The 23,635-nt window shown below is 37.6% G+C and overlaps 1 protein-coding gene across 4 annotated transcripts in view; it reads right to left on the bottom strand.

Moving 5' to 3' along the window:
* The window catches only part of OPA1 (OPA1, mitochondrial dynamin like GTPase), a 93,575-nt gene continuing 74,751 nt past the window's right edge, over nucleotides 4,812–23,635 (bottom strand). For all 4 annotated transcript variants that reach the window (XM_021070064.1, XM_021070066.1, XM_021070063.1 and 1 more), the window contains 2 exons: nucleotides 11,057–11,131; nucleotides 4,812–8,343 (listed from right to left, as the gene is read on the bottom strand). In XM_021070064.1, coding sequence (XP_020925723.1) covers nucleotides 11,067–11,131 — 65 coding nt within the window. In that variant the 3' untranslated portion in view covers nucleotides 4,812–8,343; nucleotides 11,057–11,066. The remainder of the gene's footprint in view (nucleotides 8,344–11,056; nucleotides 11,132–23,635) is intronic.

The following is a 23,635-nucleotide window of genomic DNA, read 5'->3' as shown; positions in this document are numbered from 1 at the left end:
AACACAGTGCTTTTGACGTGAATGGGCCCACAGTCTCACCATCCCGATTCAGTTCTGACCGTAGCAATTACTATAAGCAGCGGGACTGTAAGTGTCTCAGATATTTACAAAGAGAAATCTGAATGTATGAAAATGGGAGTGGCATTGTGCTCCTGCTGAGAAGCTTTAATATGGCAGAGGCAGAGAAGGGCAGGGATAGGCAACGAGGCATTCACACTAGGGGTGATCTGATACAGGAAAGAGAAACTCATGAGAATGCTGGCAGGGAAGTATTCATTATCTACCTCCATCCTAATGGTCCGGGGGACCTAGAAACTCTCTTGTTAGTTAAATCAGGAATATATGTGGGAGTTCCCATCATGGCGCAGGGGAAACGAATCCGACTAGGAACCATGAGGTTGCGGGTTCGATCCCTGGCCTCATTCAGTGGATTCAGGATCTGGCGTTGCCGTGAGCTGTGGTGTAGGGTCACAGATGTGGCTCGGATCTGCGTGGCTATGGCTCTGGCGTAGGCCAGTGGCAACAGCTCCAATTAGACCCCTAGCCTGGGAACCTCCGTATGCATACGCTGCGGGTGTGGCCCTAAAAAGACAAAAATAATAATAATAATAATAAAGAATATATATGATATTCCAGGAGTTCCCGCCATGGCTCGGCTGAAACGAATCTAACTAGTATCCATGAGGACGCAGGTTCAATCCCTGGCATCCCTCAGTGGGTTAAGGATCTGGCGTTGTTGTGAGCTGTGGTGTGGGCCAGCAACTACAGCTTCGATTTGACCCCTAGCCTGGGAACTTCCATATGTTGAGGGTGCGGGCCGCCCCTCCATCCCAAAAGAATATATATGATATTCCTGAAAAGAAACTTACTCAAAATTGATAAAGGCTTCTGCTAATAGCTTGCCTTCCTAAGGTTAAATTTATAAGAAACCAAAAGGCAGACAAAATTTGGGAAAATAAAATATTCAATCTAGGTTTTGAAAACTGGTATAAAAATCATCCTATATCTTAACAGTTGGGGTAACTCAAAAAGAGAGAATCTGTATAGGTAAAACGGGAAAATGAATATGACAACACATTGAGGGAAATTTGCAGGGTATTCATTTTTCCTCCTAAGACTTAAGGTCTGGGGTAGATGGGAGATCAGAGCACCCAGAATCTCAGTAACCCCTCTCCCCCTGGGTCCCTGAGGGAACCACACCTCTCTGCTGGCATTTCCATTCCTGTGATGCCGCAACAGCCTCATATCATTAGGGGAAACCATCCTAGGCCATTTCTGCAAAGTTAACTCAAACTGCACTATTTAGGTGTATCAGTGCCCGAATGTAATTTTATAAATATGTTCATTTTCCTAAAAGCATGTTTGAGATAGAGCATATTTTGGAAAGTGCATAGGCTTGTCACCAGATTTGTTTTCCAATTTAGAAAAATTTCCACCTTTGTTATTTATTCACTAAAACACAATCGTGGTCATTTAGTTGGTTAATAGGATGCCCTGAGCCTATTTCCTCACCTATAAAACAGAAATAATACTGCTTGTGGTTGATGGATGTATAACACAAGACATGGTGGTTCTTTTGCTCTAGATTCAAGTTCTTTTCTTCAAAATTTAAAAAAGTTAAGTCGAACAAGTTTCTGAGGATTAATCCTTGGCAAGACAAGATACTGACCATTAAAAAGCCTTCATGGGGGGGGTCTATATAGACCCCAAAAGGCCCATGGCCAATGACAATACACGTCTTTGCTGTGCCCCAAGTCCTGCTAAGACCTTTATTCAGGCCCTTTGGGTGTGTGGCCGCCCCTGCAATGGCTGGAGACTGTGACATCTCTGCACGCTTTCTCCCAACACACACCAGGGCCTCCCTCCTGTTAGTGTAGCTCCTGGTGGTGGGGAAGCAGTTCACTGGATTTGTGCTGTGGTCTTAAGGTGACTTTCAGTTTCAATTACATGTAAATTTTTTGTTTTTTGTTTTTTGTTTGTTTTTGATCTTTTTAGGGCCATACCTGCAACATATGGAAGTTCCCAGGCTAGGAGTTGAATTGGAGCTGTAGCTGCTGGCCTACGCCACGGCCACAGCAACGCTGGATCCGAGTCGTGTCTGCAACCCACGCCACAGCTCACAGCAATGCAGATCCTTAACCCACTGAGCCAGGCCAGGAATGGAACCTTCGTCCTCATGTATACTAGCCAGGTTCGTTTTTGCTGAGCCATGGTGGGAACTCCTCCACTAAATATAAATTGATTGTAGAAATTTATCCATATACATTTGGCATCCAAAGGCTGGGTACCGCTCATGGCATCACTACATGCAAGTGTGAGAACCTTTGACTTAAGCCTTTTGGACAAATATATTTCTTTTCTTTTCTTTTTGGCTACACCTGCAGCATGTGGAAGTTGCCGGGCCAGGGACAGAACCTGGGCCACAGCAGTGACCAGGGCCACTGCAGTGACAATGCCACGTCCTTAACCTGCTGTGTCACAAGAAAACTCCCTAAACGAATATATTTCTTAATGGAGAAATACTTAAGTATTGCATTTCGTTAATGATGCATGACTACTTCTGTGTTCAGATGTTTGGAAGAGAGGTATTAAAAACAAAAATGGAACACAAACTAAGGGAACAGAGAAACAGATAAGTTCATTCCTTAAGCGATTAGTTTCAGCACTTCCTGGCAGCTGAGGCAACAAAAGGTACTAAGGTACTAAGTCTTGAGTTCTTTTTGACAAGAGGGAAGCACCATATGCGTTTATCTAGAGCAGGAAACTTCTGTAGGACTGAATTATCTAGCCATCGTTACTTTAAAGAACTTAAGTGATGGCAGAGACATGCCATTAGATTTTACTTCTACAAAAGGTACCGTGTATTTTCTTCAAATGAGGGCATCCTATAGTATTTGTCTGTCTATGCCAAGGGTGAATACTATTAGGTGAATTAAGAAGTGGGTAAACATAAGTAGTCCAAGCAGTTTTGCTTGCTGATGATTTTGGTCTAATTGTCAGAAAACTTTGGCAAATCAAGAAGATGTAGTGGGAGTTCCCGTCGTGGCTCAGTGGTTAATGAACCTGACTAGGAACCATGAGGTTGCAGGTTCCATCCCTGGCCTCGCTCAGTGGGTTAAGGATTTAGCGTTGCCGTGAGCTGTGGTGTAGGTTGCAGACATGGCCCGGGATCCTGGGTTGCTGTGGCTTGTGGTGTAGGCCGGCAGCTACAGCTTCAATTACACCCCTAGCTTGGGAACTTCCATGTGCCACGGTGTGGCCCTAGAAAAGACAAAAAAAAAAAAAAAAAAAAAAAGAAAAAAAAGAAGATGGAGTGGACCTATGCCCTACATACCTTCTCAGGAATGTTAGGGGTCTCACAGATTTTTGGCAAGTGTCAAGTCACGTACACCATGACCATATTTTTTGACACCAGATAAAATTTTGTGTCATTGCTATGATTTAGTTACTCTAAGAGTAAGCAGCCAAATAGACATTCTTCTTTGAACTCTAAGGAGTGTAACTTATACACAACCATAAGACATGTCTCTGTGGAGGCTACTGCAGTGCCATGACATGGTGACTGACTCTTCAGTGGGGCCTCTAGTTTTTTTTTTAATGACTATGCATTTTCTCATATACTTGGAAAGGAACAAGGCTACACCTGGGTTAATTACTTAAAAGCAAAACAAATAACAGTAAGTTTTTACCACAAAGAATGAAGGACTTGATTAAAAAACATAAAAGGTATAGTTATCCCCTCGTCAGTAACTTGATCTCAGTTGAACCTTAACACTGGTCCAAGAGAATGTGAACAAAACTCAGGAGAAAGTTTTCAGAGGGTGATCATACACTTTCTCATTTTCAAGCTGGTAACTCAAGTCTCATTTTACCATGTCTGTTTTTCTTACCCTTATCTTACAGAACTGACTCCTTTGGGCTAAAAATCACTCCCAAGTGAACTTTCTTGACACTGCCTGGCTTTTTAATCTTTGACAACTTTTGTAGTACCTTTTCTACAGCCATCAACTTAGTCTAATATGTGTAGAAATTATGACTTAGTTACCACAAATTGGGTATTTTATTGTTTAAGTTTTATTCAAACAATTATTATTTTAAAACATGTTTAATATAATTAAATAATACACCTTGTATTATTTACAAGCACATGGTAGCTACTTTGACAAAGATACTAACTCTTCATTTGAAAGTATTTGAAGAAAATGCATAAATTAACCTATTAAATCTTCAGAAAGTAAACTCTTCAAACTTTCTTGACCCACGAAGGTTTTGAACTTGAATTGCACAGAGGATGAAAACAATTTAAAATACAACTCGTTTCGGGGCCTTATACCAGGATTGGCCTGGTAGCACCGCTAAGTGAAATAACTGCTAATGTGACTGGAGTATGTTCTTCCCTTCAAATTTTCTAAAGGAATTCAAAGATTGTCTCGACATCTCTTCACCAGAAACATGCCACACTCCAGCTACGTGTACCACTTATGGGAGCGACTGTGCCTTTACTAAATCTTTTCCTGGTTTTGACTTTAGCCAACCACATGAGTCCTGGAGAAGACACACCTATGCCTTGTCTTATTTGACACATCTAATGATCACCAAATCTCTAATAAGCATCATTTATGAAAAAAAGTTCTGGGAAGAATTATAAAATAAGAAATGGGAGTTCATAATCAGGTGGTAGATGGAATTAAGTGATCTTTAAGGTTCCTTCCAGTTCTGAGACCTTAATGATGACTTTTTAATAAGCCTCATGTATGACGGAGCATGTTAGCATCACTAATGAAAATGATGGCCATGGCAGTGAAATGCAGTTAAAATCATTTAAAAATATATTTTAACAAAGAAAGTATCAGAATGTATTTACAAATATCAAGACATGAAAAAAGAGCATTGTTAGACCAGGAATTACAACTGTGCAATGTGAGGTACGTGAAATTTAAGTATTCAAACAGCCACGTGAAGAGGCTTGTTAGACCATGAATTTGGTTATACTAGAGGGTCAAATTATCACCCTAGGTGCACAGATACTTTCTCTTTCTTCTTCATTAAAACAGAGACAACTTAAAAGATGTTCTCCAATAACAGAATTATCACATGATTTTAGTATCTTTAATCACTCATCTACACAAATGACCTTAGATCAAGCACAGGCAAAATATAAATTGCAGTAACATCTACATGTAATGTGAAGGTCTTTAAAAATAATACAAAGTTCATTCATAGTGCACAAGTAAAAACAGGGTTAAACTTTAAACATTTAAGCACAAAGTCATGATTATTCAAAAGGTAAGCATTATTTGTAAGCACATTTCCATACCGTTAAAGATCCTGAAACCATAGCAATACCAGCTTAGAGAACTGAAATAAAAAAAAAAAATACTTTGATCCCCTTTATTGGAAAACTAAAATAACATATTTCTTTTCACAGATAAATACATCTAAAATAAATAAAATTATGGACTAGTTAAGGGATTTACCTCTTAAACTTACACTCTGAATCTTATCATCATATATAAAGTTCCCTAATTATAAGCTTAGGAAGCATTTCTCTCTGCAATGTTCCCTACTCATTTTTACACTAGTCATTTGCATCTGGAGGCTAAATTACTTGTGGGAAGGAGTCTGTTGCAGGAAGAAGTCTGGAAAGGATGGGGGGGGCAATAAAAAGAAGAGAGAATACAAATAAGCCACTAAGATTGCTCCACCTATAACAACAGCTCCACTGAACTATAGTTCAACCGTGAAACCACTTGTTTTCTATCGGGTCTTGCCCACATGGACTGATTTTTTTATTTAACTGATACCTAGACCAAGTAAATTTTAGATATAATCTATTTACAGTTGTTCAGTCTTCCATAAAGAGCTTTGTTCACTCTATTATTTGCAGTTTCTGACATGAAGAACAAACGATTCCTGGTCTAGTTAGAATTTAACTTCTGTATAGTGAATGTTTTTATTTGTTAATTTGTATACTTCTGTAGAGTGATTTGTTTACATTTGAATCATTTGTAATTTCTGAACTACAGATGCAACACACAGGGTTTACTGTTGAGAATCTGAACTTTATTTTTTCTTTTAATAACATCTGCATTTAATAAATACCTAGCTATGGCAAGGGGCTTAGTATGAGATCAGCCATAAAGGGAAAAAATACATAATCCATGAAAGGAGTTGTATTATGGAGAGGGATGGGAAATGTCTGGATTCTAATATGGTATTTCTAATAATATTTTTACCATCTATTTATATATTTAAATTACAAACACTGATCTCAAAGAAATGGAGATACCCCATTGCTCTTTCTTAAGTTTACATAAAGGCATGTGATAAAAGTACTGATTTAGGGAGTTCTCATTGTGGCTCTGGGGTAATGAATCCAACTAGAATCCATGAGGATGCGGGTTCGATCCCTGACCTCGCTCAGTGGGTTAAGGATACAGCACTTCGGTGAGCTGTGCGTAGGTAGCAGATGGGGCTTGGATCTGGCATTGCTGTGGCTGTGGTGCAGGCCGGTGGCTATAGCTCTGATTCGACCCCTAGCCTGGAACCTCCATATGCCACCAGAGCGGCCCTAGAAACAAAAGTACTGATTTAACATCAGCCTTTTGCTTGGGGACAATCTGTGGAACTATAGCTGAGGGCATTTTTCCTTATCCTTAGCTCAGAGAGTTAAATATGGGCCTATTTCTTTTTTCCTTTAGAAGTAGATTTGTAGTTGTAAAGTGGTTGTATTTTATAACCGCAAAAACATGAATAATTGTAGGATGTCTGCTTCAGTGAGGGTGTTTACCACTGGCCTGCACTGGCTGGAGGGAGTTAACCAGTAAGTTAGGAACGCCTAAGCTTTGGACAGGACATTGGTAAGCTCTACTCCCTTTCTATTCAGCAGCGATCCCTAAGCCTAAATGACATAAGAAATGTTCTTGACCACCCAGCTACCAAATAAAATACACTGCTACTAGCCACCTAAAACTGGATCTATTTTCCTTATCAAACAGTATAAAACAACTATTTTCTGAACTCTCAATTTCTGAACTATTTTGTGACATCTTTTAACCTTGCATACTAAGTGTCAGATCTTGATAGAGCTCACAATAAAGGCTGCACTGTTGTTAAATTAAAAAAAAATGTGGGGTTGGCAAGGAAACTGTTACCAAAACATATTCCGAGAAAACTGTAAAATTAAAAAAACTGTAAAATAAACTGTCGCGCAATGGCATTTTTATCAGAATAATAAAGGCTTAATGAAAGGGCAGCAAAGAGCAAAGTTAAACGAGAAAGATATTTAAAGTCAAAGATGGCCTATTTCTTTGTTTTAAATTTCTTTAGCTGATAAAAAAATTATATAAAAAACATGAAAATAATGTGAGGATATTACTGTAATTGAACTGCAATTAATTAAACTTTGTATTTTTCTTAAATGTTCAGTGAACTGGGGGTGGTGAACATTATTCTAATTGCTGAAATAACTTCTATTTAAAATACAGTGTCATGAAAGAAAGCTTTCTCCTGAGGTCTACTGAAATGTTTGACAATCATCTAAATGAAATCAGTCAACTGATTATTCTTAATCTTCCCCATCCTGTGTCACAATCCAATAGCTCTGTCAACAGGTTAAAAAAAACATTAGCAGAAAGCCTAGCTCAAGTATACAGCATCCAAAATGAATGAAATTCAAATGGATAGAGAGAGTACAAAAACATTAACTGAATCAAATAGGTAAACTGCTATTGACTTCTCTAAATTGTCAACGAAGGGCTGAAATCTGTCACTGAATGTACATGGGACTGCCTACTGGGCGGGGGGGGGGGTTTCCACTCGACTTCTTTCACCTGATGAATATCAACTGAATTATCATGTCAGATATTTTCTGGATCTAGAACATTACAGATACAGACAACAACTCCGCAGGTTACCATCATCTATAGATATACAATTGATAGCCTTTAGAAAATTGCCTTAAGTTTTATTTCAACACCTAGCATTCTTTTTCTGGAAAATAAACAGATATCAAGTAATGTCAGCTAATGAGTTAGCTGAGACAACAAGAAGGAGGCCAAGTGTCTTATCTTCAAGGACTGAGCCTAATGGCTATGCCACTTAAAGCATCCCAACTTTGATAAAATAAAATAGAATGTTACTGCCATTCGCATTGTTCTTTCATTCAAAAGGTAGCTGATGGTTAAAGTGTCTCTAACACACTGCATAAATTATTTATATTCCATGACTTTATTTTATGTTTAGAAAGGTGGAATAGCAGAAGAAAAAAAAAGGCAGGACAAAAGATTTTGGAGTTTTCTTTCTTCAGATGTATGCAGAGGTGATTATAGTATGAGTAGGTTTCTGTAAAAATAAACAGAATTTTTATTAAAAAATTTATTAGGTCTGAGGAGACAAATGTAAAAGTTTCTAGGTAAATTTTGCATGGCCATAAAAATATTTAAGCTTAACTGCCTAAGTTTGCTAGTTCTATTAAACATATCCACCATAAAAATATAACAATTTCATCAAACATGATATATGAATCAAAAAATACTGGAATTCATCTTCAGCAAGTATCAGAATTAGTTACTCAAAACTATCAGACTGAGGAGCTCCATGAATCTTAAAATTGTCACTGAGAAACTACTCTTTAAGATGCTTGGTAACTTTTATTAAATGGTCAGAACGAAGTAAGGCTACAATTTTGCCCGATTTATTCTTTTAAATGGATTTGCAGAGTACAAAATAGACTATCTGTCCAATTCATAGATATCTGTTAACAGTTCACAGAACCCTACATCAAGGGTTGGGAAGTGCCTTAGAGAGTAGAAACAAAGAAAGTTGGGACTGTTTTCCTGTATGCAACCCGGCTCACAGGACTGTCCTGTCCTGTACTTGGAACAGACATGCGGACAGGAAAAGGCCTGTTCATAGCAGCAATGGTAACTCCAGATGTCATACTGACCAGCTTAGGGAAGCGACCCTGACTATTTTGTAAAGCACTGGCTACCTTTGGGCTTCTTTGTTTTATTGAAAAGACAAAAACATACATTATTTTTTAGGGCCACACCTGTGGCATATGGAGGTTCCCAGGCTAGGGGACGAATTGGAGCTGTAGCTGCCAGCCTACGCCACAGCCACAGCAATGTGGGATCCGAGCCGCGTCTGCGACCTCCACCACAGCTCAGGGCAACGCCGGAACCTTAACCCACTGAGCAAGGCCAGGGATCGAACTTGCATCCTCATGGATACTAGTCGGGTTGGTTTCTGCTGAGCCATGACAGGAACTCCATACTTTATATTTTTAATGGGGTTTCTGTCAACTCCCCCCACCAAGAAAAAACACATTTTTAAGCAAAAATATCAAGTAAACTCGTGTTGAAGAGAATCTCCAAATCAATCAAGACTTTGAAATGTTTCTAACATCAACTACTGAGAGTAATTACGGTGATAAGGAAGATGCAACACTTTTTGGTTTTAAAAGAGAATTTCACACACTGAAGTTATATAAAACATTTACACTGGTAGATACTTTAAAACAACAAAAAAAAACATAAAGTAAGAAAACATTATTCTAAAGCTTTCTAACTCCTTCTTCTCTCATGCATTGATGGTATACTATTCTAAATGATGTTGGTCTGAGCTGTGCTTCATGTCCCAGCCTGCTTTCGCAAACATAGTCCCTACAATGAAGTAGGTAGCCTGATTTAAGGGCCTTTTCTGAACAGAATGTAGCCAGAGAAAGACTCTTGCATGTTACTAATTCTTTCCCTTCTGACTGTGCTGCAGGCTGCCTACAGGGTAAGGCTCCGAGATAAAGTAATTAATCAAATATTTTAAATAAATGATAAGGTCTTAATTATAGCATTTTCCCTTTCTCAACTTCTTCATTAAAAGCAAAAGACTTACTAATTGTAATTCTTTGGCAATAATTAACTATGCTACTAACGGAAGTCATTAAATAGACAATATTTTATTGGAAACTGCTTATATTGCCAGACTATAGAATTATACAAGAGCCTTTACATCCAGAAGAGTCCTAAATTCTACAGCTAAGTTAGTTTAAATAGAAAAATGTTTTCTGGAGTTCCCGTCGTGGTGCAGTGGTTAACGAATCCAACTAGGAACCATGATGTTGAGGGTTCAATCCTTGGCCTTACGCAGTGGGTTAACGATCCAGCATTGCGGTGAGCTGTGGTGTAGGTCGCAGACGCGGCTCTGGCTCTGGCGTAGGCTGGCAGCTACAGCTCCGATTAGACCCCTAGCCTGGGAACCTCCATATGCTGCGGCAGCGTCCCAAGAAATGGCAAAAAGACAAAAAAAAAGAAAAGAAAAGGAAAATGTTTTCTATTTCAATGTTTTTAAACATGGAGAATAAGACTAAGAACAATTATTGAAATTTTTAGTCAAGGCAAATAAAAAAAGCTTTTGCAAGTTAACATATACATAATCACCCACTGAATATGAACAATGAGGAATAAAATAATGATATCCACAGTTCAACTCTTCACCTGCAGAAAATCTGAGCCACACTGCATATTTTGAAGTACCTTAGCTTTATTCACCTTTGTTCTGTTCAAAATGAGTTCTAGAGGATATTTTTAATTTAGCCAAAAGGCAATCAAATCATTCAAAGGAACATCATAAATATGAAATTTAGAATCTAGTTTCAAAGATTCCAGCATTTTCAATTATTTAGATTAAAATTATGATTAAGGGGGAGTTCCGATTGTGGCACAATGGAAACAAATCTGACTAGTATCCATCAGGATGCGGGTTCCATTCCTGGCCTACACTCAGTGGGTCGGGGATCCGGTGCTGCCGTGAGCTGTGGTGTAGGTTGCAGACATGGTCAGATCCCGAGTTACTGGGGCTGTGGTGTAGGCCAGCAGCTGTAGCTCCAATTCGATCCCTGGCCTGGGAACTTCCATATGCTGCGGGTGCAGCCCTAAAAAAAAAAAAAAAAAAGAGCAACTTGAATCTAGCTAAGTAGAACGATAAACTATTAAAATAAGATTAAAAGGTAAATTTTGTGTGTAGACAGTACCAGTGCAGTAAAAGGACAATTACTTACTTATTACAATTTATTTCTCCTGATGAAGAGCTTCAATAAAAGCATCAAGTTTTTCTTGAATTTCTCTAACTTTCTCTGTGGAGACAAAAAAGATAATAAAACAGTTAAAAATTAATTTATTTTTCAAAGTCACAAATCATAGGAAATAAGTAATCTGGGATACTATAACTACTTGGGAAAATGGGAAAAATTACCTTAGAACCACACATCATCTTATATCCAAATAAAGTTCAAATGGATTGTAGCATTAATCCATAGTTACGGATTCTTACACAGAAAAATACAAGTATAAATACATTATATAATTTTAAAAAGTTCTTGGATACTTTGGATTCTAACCAAGGACTCACAGTTAGCAATATCTGAAAAGAGGAAAATATAATGACACCATTTTTTAAAATTAGAAGAGAATACAGGTGAGTATAAAGAACTAGCCTTCAACTGGGAAATGACTTTCTAAGTAGGTATCAATTAACAGGAAGAGTAACAAAGGAAAAGATTAACCAGTATGACCACATTAAAACATACAATGCATACATGAAAATGTCCTAAAATTAAAAGACAACGGAAATTGCAGGAAATATTTGCAATGAACATGAAAAAGGCAATAACACTTTAAAATATAAAAATGTACTTTTCTTGCTGTGAATGAGCAAAGTTTAAAGTGCCAGAGCCACTGAAGACAGACTTAATTTTATTTGATTTTAGAGGTTTTCATATTTAGAGATGTTCAAATAAAATCGATAATTTCTCTGAAATATAAAAATTTACATCAAGGATTTCCTGTTGTGGCTCAGCGGGAATAAAATTGACTAGCATCCATGAGGATGCTGGTCTGATCCCTGGCCTCGCTCAGCACATTAAGGATCTGGTGTTGCTGTGAGCTGTGGTGTAGTTTGGTAGCTACAGCTCCGATTCAACCCCTAGCCTGGGAACCTCCATATGCCGTGGATTCAGCCCTAAAAAGATTAAAAAAAAAAAAAAAAATTTTCCATCAAAATATAAACTATTCAAAGGACACGCCAATCTCCTAATATTAAAAACTGAAGTCGTGATTTATTGCTAACTTAATTGTGCAACTCAAATTTTATAATACAGGTTATAGTAAGCATAATAACAAATATTTTTGTCCTGTTAACACAGTTTAACATGTTAGTGAGAAATATCAATTAAAGTGAAGCGAAAGGTTTCAAAGCTGGTGATGTGCAAAACTTCAAAGCATTCTACTTCCTATCTTAAAGAAAAACCACATAAAATACATTAATATTCAAGATTTATATCTTTTACATTTAAAAATAAATAATTTGCAGTTGAAGATTAAGTATCCCTTTTTACTGGTGAGACAGCATTTATGATGAACAACCATTAAAAAGAGGAATGACCCTTTTTTATAAACTCTTATTAGCATTGCAGGATCTCAACAGAGCCTACCATGGTTGAATATAAAGAACATAATGTCTTTATCTTCTTTGCCCGGTAATTTAGCACTTCCAATTCTTGGTATTAGGACTGAGACTAACACACACTAAAAAAAAAAAAAAAAAAAAAAAAAAAAAAAAAAAAAAAGGCTGGGGGAGGGGGATCTCCTCTGTTCTATTTTTTGAGAAAATATGATTTAACAATTATCATAAAGGTAGCATTAACTCCTTACATATGTAAAAAAATAAACTACAGAAACTAGAAAAAATATTCCCAAACTATCTCTTGGAAGTTTACTCTGTACTTTTTGGTAGTCTGTGTGTAAATATATATGTATTTTATCTAGCAGTCAAACCAGTAAACATTTCCTTTCTCAAAATAAGGCCACATTCTTATTTCAAAAGTGATTTCATCGAGTTGCTTAGAAACAGTTCACCTATTTTCTTCACTGAGTATTTAGAGAGCTCCAGATACTACAAGTCATCAAGGAATTTTTAAGAGGGAGTGAGGAATACGGAGTAAAACAGAGTTTTCTAAATTGTCTCATGGAGCTCCCGTCCTGGCTCAGTGGTTAACGAATCCGACTAGGAACCATGAGGTTGTGGGTTTGATCCTTGGCATGGCTCAGTGGGTTAAGGATCCGGCGTTGCCATGAGCTGTGGTGTAGTTTGCAGACATGGCTCGGATCTGGCGTTGCTGTGGCTCTGGCGTAGGCTGCAACTATAGCTCCGATTCGACCCCTAGCCTGGAAACCTCCATATGCCACGGGTATGGCCCTAGAAAAGACAAAAAAAAAAAAAAAAAAAAAAGAAAAGACAAATAAATTGTCTTAGAATTTTGAAAATGAATGGTGTCTTTAAAAAATCATCTACCTTAAATAGCACAAAACATGGAAATCAAAAACAAATGTTTATAGAGCCTTAGCAGATCTCTAAACATTACATTGAGAATTATTTCTACTTGGGAAAACTGCAGTGTATGAAGAAAGGAAATCACGTTCTATCTGCTCTGTGACCTGAATACAATCAGACAGCTGGAGGGCCAGCTCTACCCATCCTTTTGCCCCATAAATGACCTCTGTGCTCAGCTGGACAGACTATCTGAGAGTGGGTGGTACGGTAGCATCACTCACAAGAGACTGTTCAGAACAAGATCTATTTGTAATGAAGGAGACCAAGAGCCATTCCGATGCAGGTGTCTAACCGTGGAATCTGGTTCAAATTCAAATTATTCTAAAATTAGGGATAACCAATGTTTTTATAAATGAGAGAAAAAACAAAAACAAACTAATTTTAAGATGAAGGCTACAGAATTAGAAAATACCAAATTTCCCTTTAAGGAGCTGTTTTTACAAAATATTTTACAGTGAGAATATCAGGACATTCATTGTACCCTTATGACCTAGAACTTTACATATGACAAAAAGGACATTTGTAAGTTACTAGGAAGTAATGGGGGGGTGGGAGGAGAAGAGGATGGAGGTAAATATTAAAAAGAAAAAAGAATACTTGCGATAGATGTAGCTTTTAACACTAAATTTAAAAACTTATTTCTTCCTTTGTTCCTTCACTTACACAATGTACTTAATGGAGTGACATGGGACACACAGGATATACCCTGCCCTTCAGAAGCATTCCCTGCCTACTTTTTACCTCATTCAGTCTGTAAGTATCTATGTTTTGGGTGATTTCGGATCTCACATGTCATTTGGTCCTCATCTAACCCTGTAGGTATCACTGCCAAGGATGAGGACATTAATAAGCCCAGAGAGTTAGCTCTGTCCACAGTCCTCTAATTCAGAAATACACACTAGATCTGCTACCAAATGCAGACTCTGAATGGTAACAAACTAATGCTATTATTTCAAGTGCATTTGTTTTAAGTTTTACCTTTTATGTGAAATATGACATTTTGATGAGACAGCTATCGAGCACCTCCTAAGTAGTTCTGTGCCTATAGGACTGTTTAAAAAATATATACTACACCGTCATACTTGGATGAGTACTCGTACCTTTTTAGGAGACTAGATCTACACACACTTGGAGGAAACCTTGGAGAACAACATACAGGTATGAAAGTGGACCAAAAAAGACCAGCATCTTCAAGGTTTACAACAGCATCCGACCTACTATATACACTCAATAAATGATAAATGAAGTTTCCAAAGTATGGCACAGAAATGAGGGCTGTAGGTTGACAGGCTTTCTGAATGTTAAGCCAGAACCACAAGAACTACAGCAAAGCCTGAGAACAGGGGGCAAGGTACACACTACTGACAATGAAGATCAAGGAAAGCTGGTGGGTCATCTGAACCAGAGCCACGCACAAAAGAGAATGAGCAGGTCTCACAACACAGTAACAGTGAAGAGAGGAAAAACTTCAACTTAATTACTGTACTTTATTAAGAAGGCTAAAATATGTTGACTACACCTGCACACATACACACATGTGTGCACATACATTCACACAAACACTCAACAAGCACAGCTTTGGGAAATAAACTGATTTCATGCTTTGTAAGGAAACGATACTATAAATAATAAGCAGTATTATTTCCCATATTTGAATTCATTCATTTAAAATTCTGATATAAGTTTCCAGCACTGTCCTGTATACTAACTATGTCATCTGACTGCACATAAAACTGAATTATGCATAAAAATCAAAGTTGAAAAAAAATTAAGCTGGAATATTAGCAACTAAAACTTTCTACTTTCTTGTCCTTCCAAATTAATGTTCCAGTATTACAGATTTTCAAATCCCTAGATCTTTCTGTATTTAACTTTTTCGCCATTAGAAATTACTTTCCCACAGAAAAATGTGTATAGATTAGCATGCTAATTATAAAGCAAATGCTTCTCTATTAAATATTTGCATTAAATATTTATAGCTTGAGAATTCTTACAAGTTCTTATAAACCAACTCAGGAAGGGATTAACAAACTGCTATTTCTGTTACACTGAAATAGCCAATTCCACATGTAGTGAATACTGAGTCTACTTTCCATTTACCCAATGTTTACTTAAAAGATGAACAATTTCAAACATCAATTCATTGTGCTTCTTGATGGAGTCATGAATATTCCCATAATCCCCAACTCATAGATCGTCAGTCTCAGTGAATGAAGTTCCTTCTTTTTTTCTTTTCTTCAGATGACTTGACACCATTCATGTTTTGGGTCTCTTTATCTCCACATGAAATGATACTGCTACTCTCATTTTCTTTTTGAGTCTTCTGATACTAGCTCTAAAAGCCTCAAATATAGACTAATCTGTAATTAGGTTTTGAATACACTGTGAATACCAAAAGGCCAAACCTGAGAGAAGGTTCACTTCAGTGGTTAATAACAGTTTAGAACAGGAACAAAGAATCACACACAAAACACTACCACATGCACTGAAATAAACCTTTAACAACTTTTGATGTTTTTAAAGAAAGCATGAAGAAATGAACTGCAAACTTATTAATGCAGTGTATTTTAAACAAACCACACATCCAAAGATCCAAATGTACTTTAAGAGAACTGTTTTATAACACGCAGTGGTACACACTTTGAACCAAGCTTGAGGACACCTTGTAGGTGAGAGTTTGCTATAAAAAGCTGAAAGTCACTAAAGGACTGAAAATTAAGGAACACTTCTTATTATGCCATATATGTCATTCCTGAACAGGCTTGCTTTTCATTAGACAATCACACTGTAAGTGCTCTTTAGAAATTCAGTATTTAAAGGCATCATTTAGAGAAAGAAGGAAAGAAAACAAACCAAAAAAGGTGAACAAGAGAGACCAGATTCAAGTTTCTCAAAACTACAGCTAAAATCTTAGACTTAGCACAAGAAAAGATGTATACCATTTACAGTTGAAAGAACCAAAAAGATACAAAAATACCTAGTGAAATCTAATACTTTCCTTCTGAATCTTGGCCTTGTAGTTTTTTCCTACAAATAGGTATGATTATTTTTAAACAGATTCACTGATGAAGACAAACAGTACACTTCTGCTTGTTACAGAAGATGGAGGTGTCACCTCCTAACCGTTTTGGAAAGCTGTTTGAGGTTGGGGCAGTAATTTCAAAGCTGGGTGGGTCCCAGATGTCTAGAGGTCTGTGAAAGTTCAAATGGAGATCTTTGTTTGGGCTAGAATTACATGCACTCTTGCAACAGCCTATTTATTTAGGTTGATTACAAAATGGAATTGTAGTTCTGTATTTCAGGTTAAAAACATAAGTGTATTTATTATAGACAAATCTTATAAGACACAGACTTCAGAAGAGTGTACAATAATGAAAGGCGTGTTTTATGAAACAAATGTTAGGAATCCTTGATCTAATTCCCCTAATCATCAATGGGGTAGTTATGCCATTTGATTTTTATAAAGATGAGATCATAATGTATTAACAGGTATTCGATTATGTGATCGGAAGAACTAAGTTTCTACTCCTGGTTTTTCCTTTAACCTTATGTCTCTAAACAAGTCACAGTCCTAGTTTCTTATTTATAAAATGAGGGAATCTGTCCAACAAAATTCAAAGCCCATATTACTTTAAAATTTAGGATTGATATATTCTATTCTAACTGACCATATGCTTTAATTGCATCTTTTATTTATTTTTTTGTCTTTTTGCCATTTCTTGGGCCACTCCTGCAGCGTATGGAGACTCCCAGGCTAGGGGTCCAATCAGAGCTGTAGCCGCTGGCCTACACCACAGCTACAGCAACATGGGATCTGAGCAGTCTGCGACCTACACCACAGCTCATGGCAACGCCGGATCCTTAACCCACTGAGCGAGGCCAGGGATCAAACCTGCAACCTCATGGTTCCTAGTCGGATTCGTTAACCACTGAGCCACAATGGGAACTCCTAATTGCATCTTTTAAAACTTGTTAGTGGCCTTTTGTTTGTTCCTTAGTATCTTTTTATTTGATGTTAAGCTCCTGGTAAAACATGTAACCACAAATGATAATATTCATTGTGTAACTCACAGGGTTACATAATTCATTTCAGAAAGATCAGTTTTATATTGTTCTTTCCAGGAATCAATGTGGGACTGTTTGTATGAATTATGTACTTACAAAAAAGTCTGTCATTTAAAATCACTCAGCCTAGTGTAATATGTAATAGATAACCATAAATATGTAATATTCATTCATTCACTTATTATCTGGTTTAACCAATACTTAATCCAAACTTAAAGATGATTATTTTAAAAATTTGTTATTTCGAACCCCAAAACACTATGATTTAGAAAGTTGACATAAGAAAGTATGTAAAGTAAATTATTAATCAGCTGAATGTATGCATAAACAGTTCAGAGTGACCTGCAGATACAAGCTTTTCTTTTAAAAAAAAAAAAACTTTTTAACTATAAGCATTTCTACCAGGCTCCTTTTGGCTAATATAATTAAAACCTCTTAAAATACTTAGATATTTTGAAGCCTATTCCCCAAAAGACTTCAGTATGGATGAAGACAGGGTAGCCTTATACTCAAGCCTTTATATTAATTAGGCCCATAAACTTTCACAAGTAGATGGCAACCCTGATTTCAGCTTAACTATTAATTCTTATGGACCTGCCCCTAACCAGTAAAACAGCACCATTCCAGGTGCTTGTCAATGTCAATCAGGGTAAAATCATGAACTTTCTGCTACCTGGTACTTACTAAAAGTCTTAATCACATTTATGGAAAACTGTGTGGGGGATATATAATCTATCTGTTTCTCTAGATAATATATTTATTTCATCTTTAGATAAGCCAAACCAAATAGCTAAGTATCTGCACTGCATCATTTTGATTTTTGCCCAGAATTGCCTATGTTATTGGCTTACAACAAAGAGCCCCATGCAATTCATGATTATGTGTGGCCATCTGATTCACTGTATCACATTACTCAGTGTTCCTTTTAGAGGACTAATGACTTCTCTCAGGGGTGTGTACTGGCAATACCTATGCTTCAACTAAGCATCTGCTTTGTTGTCTGATAGCCACCATAAATCATGTAATCAACTACGCTTCCCACTATGCATCAGCTACTGAAACTGAGTCCCCCTGTGGAGTTAATGATTAACCTCTCTATCCAAAACTTTATCCCCTGTCTTGTCCTGTTCCTGTCTTCCTTAAGATTGAGAAGTAGCAAAGAAAAAGGGGGACTGAAACCGAGTAGGACCATTCGGGGTGTTCCCCAAGTACAAGGCCTCTGGTTCCCCACTTGCTTCTTGTTTGACCTTCCGTGAGTTCCAAAGAGCAGGTTCAAGCAGTTAGTGATGACAACCACAGAGTCACAGGACTCTGGTTCCTCCTGGAGGGATACAGATTGCAATATGACACATATCTTTGAGCTGCTTTGCAAAAATGAAGACACCCACCCAACTCACTGGAGGATGGTGACTACATGCTGACCACAAGCAGGTAGACCCAGACTGGCTGGAGTCAGAAGGTTGCTAACTGAGATTCCTAAAGCATCACCCACGTCACCTCACCACCAAGCAGTCAGGAAAATGTCCACGAGCTGACCAGGCACTCTGTGAACCTTACCTCTAATTGTGGCCTTTAAAAACCCTTCCCTCAAAGGCATCAGGGAGTTCAGGTCTTTCGAGCAAAAGTTCAAAAGGGACCCTGCAATAAATGCTGTACTCTCCTTCACTTCAACCTGGTATCAGTTGACTGGCTTTACTGCACAGAGGGCAAGTGGACCAGAGTTCAATAACGCTGCTAGGAAGCTCAAGGCTAAATCTGCAGCTTCCTTACAGCAAAGTACACAGAACCCTCGAGCACCAATCTTGCCAAGTATCACATTACTTTACTTGCCTGGATTTTCTCTTCGCTTCTCCCCAATTTCTTCACTTAAGTATTTTACCTTTTGCACAGGGTAGATCTTTGCAAGCTGCCTCAAATTGTTTTGGGGATAAAGGAGGGAATTAATTAACAAACAAGCTAGTTTGTAGAAGATGTACCACTGGGCAGCTGATTTATTCGATATACTATAATAATCTAAAAAATGGTCTCCTTATACTGGTAATGCTTTTAAAACCAGTAACTTAAGCACATTTTTTGGGGGCAATATTTGTCACATTTAATCTCCTATGAATAATCTCTGCATAGGAGAAAAAACAAATTATTTTTTATTTTTGCTCAATTCTTGGAAAACTCAATTATATATATAACTATACTGAAAGTATTTTCAACAGAAAAAAATCATACGTTATTATGGGATTCATGATTGTCTTTTTAAATCTAAAAGTTAGATAGATCCTGGAGTTCCCACTGTGGCGCAGAGGAAATGAATCCGACGACTAGGAACCATGAGGTTGTGGGTTGGACCCTGGCCTCGCTCAGTGGGTCAAGGATCTGGCATTGCTGTGGCTGTGATGTAGGCCAGCAGCTGTAGCTCTGATCTGACCTCTAGCCTGGGAACGTCCGTATGCTGCCGGTGTGGGAAAAAAAAAGTTTTAAAAAGTTCACTATTTCAAAATAATTCCGCCTCTTGCCTTCTGGGATGGTCCACACTATCTGTAGAGTGTGTTTCTCCCAGGGCCGCTTTCTTGCCTTTTGAGAGGGATCGCATTCTGTCTATGGAATGTGTATCTTCCAGGCCCCTCTGGCCTTCTGAGATGGCCCACACTCTAGCAATAAATCTACTTCTTACCCATCAAAAAAAAAAAAAAAAAAAATTCCTTTTTGATTTCAAAGAAAAATTTAAAAACTATGATATAGGTAATTAATTGGGAAAGCTAAAAGAGGATTAGCCTACTGACTGACCAGTAAAATATTCAGTCCCAAACAATTAAGAAGGTTTTAAAACAATCCATCATTTTTTTTCCTTTTCTATTTTCTCTTATTCTTAAAAGCATATTTTACTCTGAATTTTGTTAGGAAGGAAACATTTTAAGAAAAGGAAAACCACCCAGGCAGTCCTTAAAGAGACAGGACATCATTTATCACCTGCAAAGACAGATTTATAAGAAGAGGGCCCCTTCTGTTCCTTTAAGACTGCAAAACAGATGGGAAGTGAATGGACAGTCAATGGGACAAGAAAACACATGGGAGGTGCTGCTGTATGTATGTTCCCAGCACAAGAAAGAGGTCAAGATTGTAACTGCATGACTGGGTCCTGGAAAGGGTCTTTCTTCAAGCTGTTACAAAGACAAACGCTGTTCCTCATCCTGCTGTCAAACTGTTATAAATATTGGTTTGTCAAAAGACCTTCAGTGCCGAAGCTTTCAAAAGGAGGCGTAACAGACAAATGAATCATGAGAATGATTCTTAAACAGCTCATTAATGTAATTTTAAAAGTAAAGGAAAATAATATAAGAATGGAGAATGTAATTCTGATTTATGAACCAAACTAAAAGTTTATAGTAAAAAGTATGGAATTAAAAATTGCAGACTTTAATAAAATTATGAATTAAGTGAGATGAAAAACAAAGACGAAATATGTCTCTTAAATAAGGTGCTGAATTAGGACAAAGTCTTATCAATCTTATCACAGGATTAACAGATATTCCTCTTTTGTTAGGCTGATTTCATAAGTTTTTAGTTACTTCTCACTATAACCCTATAAAGATGTATCATTACTGATGCTGGTTCCATAAGTCAGAATAAGCCTCAAAGACATAGAAATAATGTCAGACTTAATTTCATGTATTTACTAACTTAGAAAACCACCTTTAAATTATGTCAATTTCTTTTTTTCTATAGAAAAGAAATAATCATAAGATTGAAATAGCAATAAGAATGCATAGATTTATAAACCTGGGTTATCTTTTTTGAAGAATGAAACCATTACATATGTCTTTAGGAGACAAACCCGCATTATTCTAGATTTAATGAGCAGTTTAACCAGACTCCAAAACTAACACATTGAAAACTATTATATATATGTATATATATATATATATGTACATATATATATATATATAGAGAGAGAGAGAGAGAGAGAGACGCATATATATGTATATGTATATAGATATGTGTGTGTGTGTCTATCTATCTATCTATTGTCTTTTCTAGGAGTGCACCCATAGCTCATGGAGGATCCCAGGCCAGGGATCCAATCAAAGCTTCAGCCGCTGGCCTATGCCAGAGTCACAGCAATGCCACATCCGAGCCACAACTGCAACCTACACCACAGCTTACTCATGGCAATGCCAGGCCCCCAATCCACTGAGTGAGGCAAGGGATCACACCATGTCCTCATGGATCCTAGTCGGGTTTGTTAACCACTGAGCCACAACAGGAACTCCTGAAAACAGTATTAAAAAGGAAGCCAATGGAGTTCCTGTTGTGGCTCAGTGATAACAAACCCAAACAGTATTCACGAAGATGCAGGTTCGATCCCTGGCCTTGCTCAGTGGGTTAAGTATCTGGCGTTGCCGTGAGTTGTGGTGTAGGTCACGGATGCGACTTGGATCCTGTGTTGCTGTGGCTGTGGTGTCGGCCAGCAGGCAGCTGCAGCTCCAATTCAACCCCTAGCCTGGGAACTTACATATGCCTCAGGTGCTGCCCTTAAAAACAAAAAACAAAAAACAAAAACCTTACAAGCCTAGTATGTCTTTACAAGGCAAACATGGGCAAACATAACATACCCTGCAAAGTGTAAAGCACTATACAAATTTAAGGAACATGTATAGAGTTTCAAGCAGGATTTGGATGCCAAAGTACCAAATGACGCAATTACACGAGAATACTTTCTAATCCGAAATGCGTGCCTGGATCATTGCCTTCTTCATTGTCAGCAATCTCCAAAAAACCCAACTTCAGCAGAAGTGAGAATAAAAGATTAAAGTTAAGAAAAGAGAATCAAAAGTAGCTAGAGTGCAGAGAAGAATCAATCCAAAAGTTTTGTTAAGATGGGAATGATCTGAGCATCTCTGAAGAAAGGAGAGACATAATGAAGGCATAAGCAACAGAGAGGAAGGGCCAGGGTCCTGAATACAGGTGGGGATTAACTTTAAAAGCAGAGTAAATTTTTAGTACATGTTTTGCTACAATATAGTCTCTGGAATACCTGACCTATTTAAAGTAATGGGTACCATAGGTTTTATTTTTATCAATGCTACTTACTCCTCTCAATGAACCTTTTTGAAATAAGTTTGTATGAAGAAAAGGAAGAGAAATTTAGACTACTCTGATAGATACGAAATAGGAGTAATTACAACAAATTGAAGATGTGTTGGGTGTAAAAGGAAGCAACCTAGGATTGCTTCATGAAAAATGTGCTCCAGAAGTGTGACAGAAATCATGTCCCTAAGATCACATTAAAATTTTTGTTAATACAGGAGTTCCCATCGTGGCGCAGTGGTTAACGAATCCGACTAGGAACCATGAGATTTCGGGTTCGGTCCCTGCCCTTGCTCAGTGGGTTAAGGATCCGGCGTTGCCGTGAGCTGTGGTGTAGGTCGCAGATGCGGCTCGGATCCCACGTTGCTGTGGCTCTGGCGCAGGCTGGCAGCTACAGCTCCGATTAGACCCCTAGCCTGGGAACCTCCATATGCTGCGGGAGTGGCCCAAGAAATAGCAAAAAGACAAAAAAAAAAAAAAAATTTTGTTAATACAATGTTACAGCGGTTATCTCTGGGGAGGGGCAACAGCATAAAAAAATTTGCCTTCTCTATCTCCTAATTTTACACACTGCACATGCACTAGTTCTGTAATTTTATAGGATTAAAACAAAAACACCTAATGTTCTGGTAGGAAGTGGTGCCAATAAAAGGGGAGACCAAGAAAAGGCTTGAATGCCCTGGCCCAGAAAAAAAGACCTAAGTGAAGTGAATAAAAAATAGCCAACAACTCAGATTACTAAAACTAAGGAAGAGATGAAAGAACTTTTCTAAGGGAAATTAAAATGGACTATTTCCATATATGGTAGGTAACAATGAGACAGAGAAAATTTATTATCTTAAATGAGCTGCACAAGCTTGAAAACTTCACTTATTCAAGAAAGGTTTCAATTCCTTCACAGATAACAGAAAGGCCGTTTCTGGAAATGAGAAGAATTCAAAGTGAATCCCAACCAGGAAGGATGATATGACGGTGACCAGATACTATGTGGCCCATGAAAATGTCTCTTGGTGTCACAATCACCAAGAGATTATTCAGGAAAATATTCAGTTAAAGATTGATCACATCACGAATTAGCTTCATCATTTCTATGAACACGATT

Source organism: Sus scrofa, chromosome 13, assembly GCF_000003025.6.
Source record: "Sus scrofa isolate TJ Tabasco breed Duroc chromosome 13, Sscrofa11.1, whole genome shotgun sequence".
Lineage (NCBI taxonomy): Eukaryota > Metazoa > Chordata > Mammalia > Artiodactyla > Suidae > Sus > Sus scrofa.
The sequence above is the reverse complement of the archived record's forward strand: the minus strand, read 5'-3'. Positions and strand labels throughout refer to the sequence as shown.